Genomic DNA, 15068 nt, shown 5'->3' with positions numbered 1-15068 from the left:
TAGATAAAACGAATTTGATAAAATCAAAACTAAATCATAACAATTCAAAATTAAAAATAATAAAAAGTTATACCCTAAAGACAAAATCTTAAACACCACCAATTTAATTAATTCGAAATTAAAAATTAATAAAAATTTAAATAAACTTTTAAACAAAGATAACTTAACCAATTTAAAAAATTCACAATTAAAAATTACTAAAAAGTTAAATATTAAAGAAAGTCTTTTTTAAAAGATAATTTAACCAACTTAATTAAGTCAAAATTAAAGAATTAAACTTATATTAAAAATTAAAATTAAATTTAAAAATTAAATTAAAAATAAAATATTAATTAAACTTAAAATATTAATTAAACTTAATAAAACCAAGAATATATAATTCAAAGGAGGCACCAAACTAGTTGGCATCTCTAAAATAATACTTTACCTATTAAGGATAATTAGGACTAGAATAATTAGGGACAAAAATTAACTTGACAAATAGTATTGGAGAAAATTGGGATGATAATAGATTAGGAAAGCTCTATCTATGCATGTTTAGGAACATATGGCGATGCATTTGACTTAGTGTAACTACCTAAAGTTACCCTTTACTAATCCTACCTAGTTAGACCAAAGTTTTGTACTACGTTTTTTGGGCAAGACTATTTGAAAAATCTCGAAGTACGTGGTTACTCTAATGATGTCCGTGTGACTCACCACGGCCTAAACATTAATTCAAAGAATGCCTACTTTGATTAACTTAGAGTTAAACTTGAATCTAACACAAGTAAAACTAAACTCTGAAATTCAACTTAACTTATCTTACAAAATTATAGGATTCCCTTGATTAAAAATATATATCGGATGAGATGAATTAAAATTAAATTAAATTAAAAATAAAATAAACTTAAACTTTAAAGTTAAACTTAAAATTTAAAATTAAACTCTAAATATTAATCCACTTAAACTTTAAATTTAAGTTAATTAAACATTAAAAATTACATTAAAACTTAAAATTAAAATAGAATTAAACGTAAAGTTAATTAACATATTACGTTAAAATTCTTTTAAACATCTTTTAAAATTATTTTAAAAATCCCTTAAAAAATTTTTGAACATCATTTAAAAATATTTTTAAAATTATTTTAAAAATCCATTAAAAACAATCTAAAAATTATTATAAAAATCCTTAAAAAATTATTTGAAACATCCTAAAAATCCTTTAAAAATATTTTAAAAACTATTTTAAACATCCGTTAAAAATATTTTAAAATCCTTTTAAATTCTTTTTAAAAATTCCTTTAAAAACATTTTAAAAACTCTTTTAAAAATTATTTTTAAAACTTCCTTTAAAAATATTTTTAAAATCCTTTAAAAAATCTTTTGAAAATTATTTTCCTTTAAAAATATTTTAAAAATTCTTTTGAAAATTATTTTAAAAATCCTTTAAAAATATTTTCTCACTAAAGATTAGATATAAATCTATGGTGGGCATGTCTTAGATAATGCATACATTAAGAGGGAGAGTAATGGGTTAGCTAGAAACTCATTCTGATAAACTCAGAAAATCCTAGAAAAGTTAATTAATTTAAAATAGTATGCATGTCTGTTTTTACTGTTTTATTTAATATTATTTTTTAAATAATATCAAATTCAAGGGAGGATATTTGGAAATTACTTTCAAAATGTCTTATTTCAAAAAAATTTCTCTTCTTGCTACTTTTTGCAAACTGATAGTTTAAACAAAAAAATATTTTAAAACTTGAAATTTTTTGAACACGTAACCCTAAACACGTTCATTATCTAGATCCATTATATTGCAAATGATGCTAGTAGTATACTTAATGAATCTCTTTTCTCTATCTTAAGTAGCATGAAATAAGCTAAATATCTTATGGAGATGAGATTTAGTTTTGGCTTGACCTTAAGAATCTTATCTTCACTTCACTTCTACTTGATGCTTGAATGGTTGATATCATTGAAATAGTCATGATTCATCTTATTTGTTTAGTACTTGGTTTCCATGGTGATTTCTCAAACTTCATTTTGGTTACTGGATGAGGCTCAAATCATGTAAGCTCATTTGGAAAAATCAAAATATCCCAACATTTGTGCTAAAAGTACATTTGTAAATAAGTTTTGCACAATGCAAATACTTATGAAAAAAAAAGTTAAAAAAAATAGGAAAAAAATGAATAAGGGATATAAAAAACAGTTGTCGTGAGTGGAATTTAGCAAGTCACCCAAAATTTGCTTTTAAAAATTTACTATTAAAAGTTGCACTGAAAATCAAACTTTAAAAAATTACTTTACTTAATCCTTGTAAAAAAAATATTTTGCAAATTTTCGTTTAAAACTTGCTTTGAAAAATACTCTTATACTTTTTCAAATGTTTGTTTTAAAAACTGAAAAGAAAAGTATTTCGAAAAATACTTTAAAACCTTCTTTGGTAGAAAATGTGTTGAAACAACATTTTGAAAAATCTGTTGAAAAGTATTTTACCACCTTGAAAATTACTTTATAACTTCGAAAATTACCTTACAAAATTTGCTTCGAAAATTCAAAAAACTTTTACTTTGCAACTTATTTTAAAAAACGGTGTGTAAAATTTTTGCAAAGTTTAATGTTTTTAATTGTCTTAAGAAATGCTTTGCAAAATGTTTTTTTTGTTTTCAAAATTATTTTGATCCAATTCCCATAAGAAAAATATTTTCCAAATTTTTCAAAAATTACTTTTCAAAACACTTGCCAAAATTTATACTTGAAAAACATTTTTGCTTTTTAACTTTGTCAATTCTTGTTTTGAAAAAATATTTTGAAAATGTTTCCAAACCTATGTTGCTTAATTTCTTTGAAAATTGTTTGAAACCCTCTTTTCAAAAGTTGCTTTGAAAAATTGGATTTCAAATTTACTTTCAAATTCCTTTAGAAAAAGGTTATCTCTAATTTCAAAATCCCCCTAATATAGGCATGAAATTTCAAGCAATAATTTTTACTTGAACAATTTATCTTTTCCTCCCTGAAATTGACCAAATTACTTTTAGTATTTGGTAAATTTACTTAGGAGTGTTTGCATATTTTACTTCCTTTTGGTATACTATATGCATAATTTTTTATGAATGTCAAAGGAGGAGAGTAGAGGTTCAGTAAGAAAAAAAAAACTAAGAAAATCTGAAAAACTTAACCTTAAAAATTCTCAAGAGAATAAATTCAAAAATCATTCATTTCTCTTGAATCATTTTTATATTGTTATTTTATTATTGCATTATTTTTCTAACTTTAACCCAGGTTGTCATTGCATCAAAAAGGAAAAGATTGTTGGTGCATTTGGCACCAATGGTCAAACCTAAGTTTTGATGAATGACAAATAGATTAAAGTTAGATGTGTTATTGATCTAACCTTGTTACCAAATACACAGGGTTGACTAACTTGACGGGTCAACCAGACACCGGGCAGGAAATCCAATCGGGATGTGCGATTTCCGATTGGCGAAGCCCAAATGTGGGATTCCATCAGGAGGTTGGGATATTCGATTCCCGATAGATTGAAGTCTGGATGTGCGATTCCAGCAGGAGGTCGAGATGTTCAATTCCTGATGAGGGAGGTCCGAATGTGCGATTTCGGCAGGAAGGCCTGGTGGGTCAGATTGGACGTCAAGCAAGTAACTTAACATTTGATAAGTGAAGGTAAGTCATTGGAAGAGAGTGACTCAGTGAGAACGCATCCCGTTTGAAGGGACAGTAGGCATCGGTCCAATTTAGATCCATATTGAAAACCTAAATTGAGACCTTGACTAGATCCTGGTCTCGGGAAAACAGGATCTAATTCATAAATCTATATAAACTGTTATGCATATATTTTTCTAACTCTATGTTGTAGAGACAAATGTAGACCTTCGAATTCTGCACGCGTGACAACTAACAAAGCTTGATTTCGAGTTCGGAGTCAAAAGATATAGCCTCCAGAAGATTGTTGTGTCAAATCCGCAGTTAGAGGCGCCTGGCATGCTTTTGGAGGCACCTTGAGCTTGCTGGAAGGCGCCTTGAAGAGCTTTGAAGGCATCTTGAAGAGCTTTGAAGGCCCCTTGAAGAGCTTTGAAGGCGCCTTCCAGGAGATAAAAATCGAAAATTACAGATTTTATCATCATCGAAGATAGAGGGATAAAATTTGCTTGTGGAGGCGCCTCGGAGGAGGTTGAAGGTGTCTTCCAAAGCATATATGAGCCCTGTCGAGCAACATTCGAGCCGCAACTCTTCTATAAGCTTCTACACGTCCATTTGACATTCCAACTGCTCCGGCTTCGTATTGCTGCTCTGCTACGACACTACTATGCCCGACTACTGATGAGAAGCCGTCCAACACCGAGCCTGATCTGATCATCTTCGAAGGTGTTGGATAAAGAATGTTTAATATTGCACTTAATTGTTGCATAAAGGAAAGTGTAGCTTGTTACATTTTTCCTATTCTTTTTGTACTCAATCCCCTCTTCGGCGGTTCCGGAAGAGATTATTAGTGGATTACCAATCGATAGGTCCGCGGGACCTGGGACTTGGAGTAGGAGTTGCCGAGGCTCCGAATCAAGTAAAACTGATCGAGTTCGAGTTTTTTCTTTTGCTTTGGTGCTTAGTTTTTTCCACTGTATACTTATTTCAAAACCGAAAAAGTAAGTTTTTTTTAAACCACGTGATTCACCCCCCCCCCCCCTCCCCCTCTCACGTGTGTCTTGATCCAACAGGTCCTACAACTTTCATTGTCTGGTGTTACTTGACATATTCTAACATCGAATGTTCTCAGCCGCCTCATTAATACAGGGGTTACAAAAGATGGATCATATGCATGAAACGAAACCTTCGTCGAATGGTGGTCATACATATTTCGTTATTCGACATATTTTGACACCAGACATTTTCTAACGCCTCATTATTACGAAGGTTCTGAGGGTCAGTATAAAAAGGGTTCCTCTCAGTTGGCCATGTACGTTTTTTACACATTTTACTACACATCTTTACTTGCACACATCTACTGTTCATCTTTCTTTCCACTTTTGGCTTGACCACTGTACTGGCTTAAGCGTAGAAGTGCCTGTGTCAGGACCCCCTCCCTGATTCTCGCTTTAATGTTTCCCTTTATTCTCTCTGCGGGGTGTACAGAAAGGAGTGATAAGTGTCATCGCTTCTCCATCTCGGAGTCTTCTCTCAGTCGACAACAAGAGTCATCTACCTAGCGCACCATCTCCACCGCTTTCAGACAGGATCACACAAGAAGCATAATTGCATAATGGGAAAAGAGTGCACAGTCATATCAATGGTGCCAATGGTCCAATTATGCTATTGACTTTTGGGGTCACACAAGAAGCTTCGCAGAAATTTCCGGGATCAGTGGATTCCTACATTGAACCCTTAGGGATGAATGGCAAAAGGGCAGACAAGCCCTCAGGCCTGGCAAATCGAAAAATAGGATGGATTTGTTGATCAATTTGCGACTGATCATTGGCTGGAAGCTAACTGTAACCCTAAAGGAAGAGAAAATAGAACTATCTCGCATCCAAAAGAAATCAAAGAAAAGGAGACCAAAGATCAAATTGGTCAAACTCATCGATAAAAAAACAAAAGGAAAAGCTTCAACTAAAATTTCTGAAAAATAAATACAATTGCTACCCACGAAAAGAAAAATTCAGATGAAAAACAAAATCCAAAAAAGGGGGTCGGAAAGGCAATAAAGCAACCAAATCAAGAGAATGAGGATGCGTTCATTCTGCTGGAGCATGGGATGTTGCACTTACCTGGATATTCTTCTTCTTGGCCTCGACCTCGGATCGCGTGTCGAGATCTGGGACCATACGAAACCTGCGGCGGGGGTTCCTGACCACCAAGCCGACGGCCCGCCGCCACCGCCGCTGCGCCTCCGCCGAAGGGTGCTTGCTCTCCACCTCGAAGTTCTTCAAGAAGCTCTCCATCGTATCCCGCGAGCGATTTCCCTTTCTGATCTCTCCTCTCAGTCTCAGCCTCGGTCACAAGCAGGGCAACAGATCAAGCGAGGAAAAGGAGACTCGCGGAGTAGTCGCCGACTCGGCGCACAGTAGAAAAGGAGAAATCTGAACGAGTGGTTCTTTACAGCAGAGCTCGCGGGGCATTTGCAATTTGCATGACTCCACCAATCACACTTTATCTCTTTCGATATTATGATTTTACCTTTTAATTGCAGTTATGGTTTCTAAATCGATAAGATGCATTATCTCTCTCGACATTACAATTCACCCTACTTTGCCAACTTTTTATATCATCTTCCATCTTTAAAATATTATATTTTGTCCCCTATAGTTTACAATAATCTCTAATTGCTCTAACTTCCTTCCGTACACAGTACACATTAGATATACTTCGTGTTTGATCCTATGATTTATATTCATTCATATAATCTAAAAACGGTCGATGCGGATGTATGGAGCATAATCACTTTTATACTATACTTTTATATTACAATAGATATGTCAAGTTTGAAGGTATTTTTAACCAATTAAATTAATCAAAAGCTAACCGTAATAAGGTTAAAGTAGGATGAAAAGGACTACCCGTGAACCATTATTTACGGTTTAACTGTCAATACAGTCACACGTGTAACATAATAACAAGGGAGAAGAGAGGACAACTTTAAGATAAAAGTGACATGTTAGTTCTATTTTCTCCTAGAATCATCGAGAAAAATCCATTCCCTCGTCCATTTTAGACTGAAATTTCCTACACGGAAATATTCCTTTCAATAATATTAAAAATATTTCCAATGGACCGTCGGTTATGTGACTTACAGTTTTATATGCTCCAAGAACCCTTGAGAAGCAAAAGGGATCATCAATAAGTGTACCAAGAGGTATTTGGTGTAACTACTGTCACAATCAAGTTAAAATAATGATAGTGGCACAAAGTAAAGCAAGCAAAAAGAGCAAGAGATGTGTAAGTGTGTGTGCACATATCTGTGTTAACAAAGAAAGATCCTTTTTTATAATGTCCCTTACAATTTACGTATTAATGAGATAATATTATCCTACAATCAATCAATTTGTTCCATCGTCATGCTTATACCGCATCCATAAATCGCATTAGCATGTACATGATGTAAGTATTTGTACATAGATATGATCCTCAGACAAACTCACGTGTTGTATTAATAGTAATAACTTGGATTTTGCATCGGGAGACCTCTTGGGCTACTATCTAGAAGATGGACTCCTCATGGAGCCCATTTATATATAAGGTCTAACTGGGCGGTAGTGATATCCTTAAAGAAAATATAATTTTATAGACGGTCTATTGACTCTTTTGGAGCCTGTCCAATCAATAAGACTGATCGAGAGAGTGGAACAGAGAATGGAACAAATCAGGTTGAAACCGGTAATGGATCCATGGGGGACTTGTCTGATCAGTAGAGTCAATCGGGGTGAGGGGAGCTGAGTCTCGAGTGAGTCTGACTTGGGTAGGGAGTAAAGTATTGGGATATTGAGAGACTGTTTGATCGGCAAGGCCGATCAGGCAAGAGGGAATAGAGCCTCAAGCGAATTCGATTCAAAACGGGGATAAGGCTCGTAGAGAGCTTGCCCAATGAATCTGGTTCGGACCAAGGGTAAGGCTCACAGAGAGTCTGCCCGATTGGTAAGGTCGTCGGGAAATGAGGGGTCTCGAGAGTTGAATCCAAAACAAGATCGATTCCTAGTAGGTGTGAGGTTCACATAGAATCTATCCGATCGGCAGGGTCGGTCGGGTGAGAGGGCATTGAGCTCTGAGTGAGTATGATTTATATTGGGTGCGGGGTTTATAGAGAATATATCTAATCCACAGGGATCGATCAGGTGAGAGGCCATTGAGCTCTAAATGAGTTCGATCCGTACTGGGTGCGGGGTTTACAAAGAATCTATCCGATTGGTAGGGCCGATTAGGCAAGGAGATATTGAGCTCTGAGCGAGTCCAGTCCAGTCCATGCCAACTGCGGGATTTACATATAACCTCTTCGATCGACAAGGCCGATCAAGAGTATGAGATGCTATACTAGGCCAACTTTTGATCTCATACGGACTTTGATTGTCACCTAGGTAAACTTATTGACCCCTTTTTCCTATTCACCGTATCACGTTACGTAATTTTAAAATTATTTTCTACCATGTCTCCTATTTTGAATTATAGATGCCCATCCTATTTTAAAGCTTGCACAACTAACATGTCAAAATAATCAAACAGAAAAGTCCCCGAAACTTTAGTGATCGCGCAATGAAAACCTACACCACAACAAAGCAAAGCTAGCAGCAGCACTGGTTACCAACCAATGTATATATATACAACGAGGCACAAGTAATGGAGCTCAATTTAACGATCAAAGCCCACTTCTCTGCCATTCAATCAATTACTATTATGGCATCCAATATCCTCTTCCCCATCCCCTACCACCATCATCACGGCACCGCCTTGAATTCCCGGCGCCTTTGCGCCTCCGGCGATCCCTACAAACGTCCCCAACCCGACGTCGTCGTCCTCTACACCACCTCCCTCCGTGCCATCCGCCGCACCTTCGAGGATTGCCGCGCCGTCCGCTCCATCCTCGACGGCATCCGCGTGGCCGTCGACGAGCGCGACGTCTCCATGGATGCCGGCTTCCGCCGCGAGCTGCAGGTGACGACGGAGGGCATCCGGCCCTTGGCGCTACCCCAGGTCTTCATCGGCGGTCGGTGCCTAGGGGGCGCGGCGGAGATCTATGCGATGCACGAGGCCGGGGAGCTTGGGAGTGCGCTCGAGGGGGTGGCGCGGCGCCGGGACTCGGGTTTCAGCGTCTGCGGCACCTGCGGTGGGGTGCGGTTCGTGCCCTGCTCCGTCTGCTGGGGCAGCCGGAAGGTGTTCGTCGAGGAGGAGGGCCGCGCGCGGCGATGCGTGGAGTGCAACGACAACGGATTGGTGCGTTGCCAGGATTGCTATTAATGAATAGTGTTTTTCGACAAGTCATAGGATGGACCGGTTCAACAGGAGAAAACCGGGGTCAGGCTGGTCTTAAAAATGTACGTAGGAATGCAGGTCGGCCAAATTGTATTAAAGAGCAAATTTCAATACCTTCAGTTTACAGAGGCACTGAATATATAGAAGCTACGAATTCAACGAATTATAAGAAAGGCGACACAGCATCGCTTTCACGACGATGCAACCGGTAAGGAATCACGATCCAATTCATCTCTTAAGGGCCATCACTGCAGCATACCACTCGACAGAAGCTCTATGCCAATCACGCCGTCTGTTGGAAGAATGAAGCCTTCTATGTCAAGTTTAGGAACAGAACAAAACAAATAAATTCAAGATTCAGCTGAAATTTTACCTTTAGCAATTTGTTCTTCCAACGGCTTGTAAAAAACCAAAAATGAATCAAGTCATTCAAAAATTATTCAAGATTAACTTAATTTATTTTTTATGAGTTTGGGTTTGATTTATTTAGGTGCGAACTTTCAATTCAAACTTATTTAATTGTCTATAATTTTTACTTGTTTGAATTGTATGCTCATTTTAATTTTTTTTATTTTTTATATATTGATAAGAGTTTATTAGTAAACATGTTCATGTTTTGTGAACATGATATTACTAATATGGTAGGGTATTACATTTTTATTTATTTAGTTTAACGAATTATTAAATTTATTTATTTAATTAATTTTATATATATTAAACTAACCTAAATATATAAATTTTTACTAAGCTAAATATTAAATTTGTTCATCAACATTCGATTTATTTACAACTTTATCTAAGACAAAATGTGACCTCACTCTCGTAACCCTGGGCAGGAATATATCAAGAAGTCGTAGCATCAGGGATATGAAATTAATTCCCCACGAGAACAGCTCTGGGCTGGAATCGATGTGCTAATTGTTCCGATCAATGCGGCGAGGGGAAAAAAATAAGGAGAAAAGAAACATACAGGAAAGATTCGGAATGGCCAGAGTTTTGGCCAGGCAAAGGAATGCGTACAGCGATAATCTTGCGGTCTCACCATGGAATGAGATGGCCGCCGGTGAAGAAGGAACAGACGGAGTCAACGAACTCGCGGATCTTGACGTCCATGGCTACTCACTAGAATCAAAATGGGAATGTTGGTGTTAATCACAGGAAATAAAATAATTAATAATGGTTAAAAATCTCTTATTGATTTTAATCAACTAAAATTTATCAGGCATCATAATCAACATTGATATGAATATTATTTCTAAACTTATTATATTTAACACTATGATTATATTTATTTTTTTAATTAACTTTATAAATCCACTAATCATACAAAATATTATTCTCCGCAATATGATCCTTTCCTTTATTTGTCTATCTCTATCATGTCTGTCTCTATCTTTTGTTTCTTTCTATTCTTCTTATTATTATCGATAATTTATCAAAAGACATATTTAGATTTATAAATTGATCAACAAACATAGTATACTTTGATATTTACCAAATAATATACTCAATTTTTTATTCTTTCTATACTATCCCTCAATCATTTGTCTATTCTCTTTTCTCTTTTTTATACATGCAATTTTTTTTTCCTTTTCCCTCTCTACAATGAATCCTCTCTTCTCTTTTCTCTCATCTTCTCTTTCCTCTCTCTTTAGGAGATATGCATGCATGCAAAGCATAATATGGGTCTAATATAATTCCATATCGAGCCCACGGGATTAGAGTTTAATGTGTTTCTTTCAATAACATTTTAACATTTTCGGAGAAGTCGAAATATGCAATGAACGACACCGTTAGACTCCTTATAACCTCAGAAATCTATAGGATCAGAAATGGACCATGTTGGGTTTGATTTATCTCATGGTGGAGGTTGTCTTTTAGATAATTTTTATTTTCTTTTGAGTTTGGTTGAGATTGTTATACCATATTTTGTCAACTTTAATCGATATAATGTAATAGAGGTTTAATGGGGAGCAACAAAACATTCGAGAGAGTCGGAAGGACAAGAAACAAAATCAGAGCATGCTCACCGTGCCCTTCTACAAATTGTTCTCCTTCGCAGACTCCACAAATTACATCTTAATATTGTTGGGTTCGCTTGGTGCCGCAAGGAATGAAGTTTCTCTACCGCTTATGAAGGTGCTCTTTAGAAATTTGATCCATTCCTTTGGAAGAGCTTCAAACGGACATGATGTGCTTCATCGAGTCTCCAATATATGTGCATTATGTGCATTACAATCACCTTTTTAGCATTCTATTCCACGATTGGTTACTCAAAAATACTTAATAGTTAAATAATGAAGTTTGTTGGAAAAAGAATGTTTGATAGCCATGGATTTGATTGTATACAAGTAGTAATAGAATTTTTCTACCTAGCCATTGGAGCAGGCATTGATCTTTTCTTTGTACGAATATTTACTTTACTCTCCATTAAACCTCTGTTACATCATATCCACTAAAGTTGACAAAATATGGTATAACAATCCCAACTAAACTCAAAAGAAAACAAGAATTATTAAAAGACAATCTCCGCCATGAGATAAATCAAGTCCAATGTGGGCTTGATATGGAATCATATCAGGCCCACATTGAGTTATTTTAGTTGATTTTTTCTATAACATTTTAGCACCTCTAGACAAGTCAAAATATGCAATCGACGACACCATTCGATTCCTTGTAACCTCAAAAATTCACAGGACTTGAAATGGGTGCAATATGAGATCTCTAGGTCCATCAGTGGATTTTGATCGAAATCCACTGATGGACCTAGAGACCTCAAATTGCACCCATTTCAGTTCCTATGGATTTATGAGTTTTCAAGGAGTTCAAATATATTATCCATAATTTATTTCAACTTCTCAGAGGTGTTATAATATAATAAGGAAAAATCTCCATGATTATTGTGTTGTGATTCTTATCTTTGTTGGTGCATGTTTACTGTGTCATGATTCTTCCTCAAAGTTTGTCAGTGAAAGAGGATCAACACCTTATGCTCCTCACCTATGTTTGCTAACTTTGGACAGCCAAAAAAATAGTCTAAAATGAACTAAAGATGTCGGTCTAAAGAAGAATTCAATAACATCAAATCCATTTTCTTTCCTTTCATCTGTTGGGTTGGTAGCATTACATTATTCTATCTCTATATATTCTCATATCAATTTCCTAATTTTTTTTGCTATTCTTTTTACACAAGCCTTACTTCTTTAACAATATCTATTAGAACAAATAGTTCAGATGACATGTAAAGTGCAGTCAAGATAATTCGAAACTACTTTATGCTAATTACTTTACAGAGAGGCTAATTTAGCAAATGCTACTTTAGCTGTTGATCCTGTCCGAGCGCTAAGTCGACGGACGCTGGGGACGTGACACTCTCCGCTGTCTTCGACTGGTGATGTGGATCTCCGGCGGACCTGCAAAGAAGCCGAGTCGGGAGGGGTTTCTCGGCGACGACCCTCCGACACTCAAGTCAGGCAACGAAGAAGCAGAGTAACGTTACTGTGGCTATAGTGATCAAGATTGCATACCTCCGTCGAAGTCCGGGGGTCCTTATATAGGACCCCGGGGAGGCGTGGGCACACTTCTCGATGCGTGCATGCTTCCCCAAACATACTTCTGTAGGTCGTGTCAGAAAAGCATGTCTGACGTCATTCCGCAATCGTCCGAGCATATCCCGGATGTGACGGTGGAAGCTTCCACAGTACGATACTCTGTCCACTCCTGCCGCCAACCATGCTATTTGTTGGCGGCAGGTGTCTCGAGGACGAAGTTACCAGTTGTCATTTTTGTCTCTTTGCGCCCTTACTTATCTCCGGGTCGAGCGGACCAGCCGCTCAGCGCTCCTGGCCTTTGGGAATGCTCTGGTACCTCAGACCGGGCAAGAAAGTCCTACTCGTGTGCTCGGATGGGATTGCGCATTCTTGCCCTGTGGCTCGGCCGCTCGGCTTAGAGACTCTTTTACCTTTTAGCATCGGAAACCCGTCCCATGGTCGGGTTGTCTTTCGTCCGGCCGCCTGGGAGACCCGGGCCGGGTGCCCGATCAGCCGGATGTCCGGGGATGGTCCGCCAGTCCACTCGGCATGACCTTGGTGTTGACCCTCGACCTCCACGTGTCGTTGACCCCCCGCTACCGAGGGTCTCTCATCCTTATTACCGGATCACATGCCTCCCTCTCAAGTCTAGTCGAAGGAGGCGCCGAGTCCGACTGACTGGACTATGAGTTTGACCGAGCGTGTGACTCCGCTCGGCCACTGTGGGGTCGAATAGCGCCGGTCGGCTGAATGCTGAGGACTGTCCAATCGGCTTGTGATGGTATCCGGGGATCTTCTTGGAATGCATGCAAATCTCCGCCATTATGGTTGAGCACGCGGGTTCTGCCTCGTGATGGGGCTCATTAAATGCCCTCCTCTGACTGAGTGCCATGTGGCGCGGGTGATGTCATCGTACGACCGCCGCCTTACTCTCGAAGCGACGTCCGTCAGTTTGAAATGAACGGCGTGATGTGGGCCTCGGTCCCTGTGACCTACATCCGACAGCTTAGGACGATCGGGCATACCCCTATAAAGCCTTCGCCCTTCTCCTTCGCCGCACCTTCGCTTTCTTGTTTGCGACGTTCTCACTGCGCTCCTCTCTTCGGTGACCTCGTCCATCGGCCCTCCGGTGAACCCTCGTCTTCTCCCTTCGATCTTCTTGTCTGTAAGGTTCTTCTGCCTTTCTTTCTTTGATTCCTGTGTTTTCTTCGCGCTCTTGGCCGTGTTTCGTCTTTTGGTTATTGCTTTGCTCATCTTCTCGCTTGCGCCTTTGCTTTCCCTTTCGATTTCTGCTTCCTCCGTTGTTATGGCGATGGCAAGTTCCTCTCAACCCGCGGACCTCGCTCTCGGCCGATGGTATACCACCATGGAGTCGCAGTTCGATCGGCGTGATGCCGAGAGCCTGATGAATGCTTTTGATATCCCTTCCTATTTTGAACTGATTTTACCTTCACCTTCCGCTCGGCCGCACAAACCTCCGAGCGGCGCCTTTTGTCTTTTTTGCGACCAATTCGTAGTCAGTCTGCGGTTTCCCCTCCACCCCTTCATCGTGGAAGTTTGTAACTTTTTTGGCATTCCGCTTGCCCAATTGGTTCCCAACACTTTTCGCCTCCTCTGCGGAGTTATGGTCTTATTTAAGATACACAACATTCCCCTCCGCCCGGAGGGCTTCTATTATTTTTATTACCCCAAGCAGTCCGAGCCGGGCACTTATCTGTTTCAAGCTCGACCCAGCTTAGTCTTTTTTAATAAGATGCCCTCTTCCAACAAACATTGGAAAGAGAACTTTTTCTACCTTCGTATTCCTGGGCGGCTCCCCTTCCGTACGAAATGGCAGGTCGGACCGCCCATCTCCCCCGAGCTAAAGAAATATAAGACCCGACCGGACTACCTTCAAGTAGCGAATCTGCTAGCCGGTTTAAAGCTCGACATCAACAAGCTTTTACCTGAAGGAGTGATGTATATATTCGGTTTGAGTCCGAGCCGGACCCCGCTCTCGAGCAGCTTTGGTAAGAACTTCACTTGTACATTTGCCTTGAGTTCTAACTGATTTCTTTCACCTTTCCTTGCAGCGAACATTGTAATGGAGTCTGTGCTGTTCGGGATTTTGAAAAAGAAAGCGATCGCGCTCGAAGCGGCAACGGCCAAGGAAATGGAGCAATTGGGCATTGCTCCGGTCGGCTCTCACGAGGACGAGAGTGAAGCGCAGGCAGGGGAGTCGGCCGCTCATGCTTCGCCTGTGGATGCTAGCAAGGAACCGACCATTCGGGAGGAAGACTCTGAACTGGAGGACGATCTCCCGCTCGACAGGAAAAGACGGCGAGTTGAGAAGCCTCTTCGTTCGGCAACCTCCGCAGTGCAAGCGTCCGAGCGGACGGGCGTCGCATCTCAACGCGGCAAAGCGCCATCGGTCGAGGCGCTCTCCTCCGATCGGACCCACTCTCAACTGGATGCGCCCGCGACCTCCATTGAAGCGGTGCCGGTCTGCTCTCTACCTCCTGTACCGCGCCAAGTCCGCCGCTCGGGCATTCTATCTATAATGTCCAGCCCGGCTTCTGATCCCTTGGCGTCCGCTCACAC

General features: G+C 39.2%; 2 protein-coding genes across 3 annotated transcripts in view; one reads left to right on the top strand and one right to left on the bottom strand.

Annotated features, from left to right (window-relative positions):
- Positions 1–6151, bottom strand: part of LOC122012570 (probable calcium-transporting ATPase 8, plasma membrane-type) — a 31276-nt gene extending 25125 nt beyond the window's left edge. For both annotated transcript variants that reach the window (XR_006120272.1, XM_042569151.1), the window contains exon 1: positions 5766–6151. Coding sequence is in view for 1 of the 2 variants with exons in the window: in XM_042569151.1 (XP_042425085.1) it covers positions 5766–5939 (174 nt within the window). In the remaining variant the exon portion in view is untranslated. The remainder of the gene's footprint in view (positions 1–5765) is intronic.
- A 2174-nt stretch (positions 6152–8325) lies between these two features.
- Positions 8326–8943, top strand: LOC122010529 (uncharacterized protein At5g39865-like). Its single transcript, XM_042567059.1, has one exon. It carries the CDS (start codon positions 8326–8328, stop codon positions 8941–8943), a length of 618 nt encoding a protein of 205 aa, XP_042422993.1.
- The last annotated feature ends 6125 nt before the right edge of the window (positions 8944–15068 follow it).

The sequence above is a fragment of the Zingiber officinale genome, chromosome 8A (genome assembly GCF_018446385.1).
Source record: "Zingiber officinale cultivar Zhangliang chromosome 8A, Zo_v1.1, whole genome shotgun sequence".
In the NCBI taxonomy this organism is placed as follows: domain Eukaryota; kingdom Viridiplantae; phylum Streptophyta; class Magnoliopsida; order Zingiberales; family Zingiberaceae; genus Zingiber; species Zingiber officinale.
This window is presented reverse-complemented; position numbering and strand designations above follow the sequence as displayed.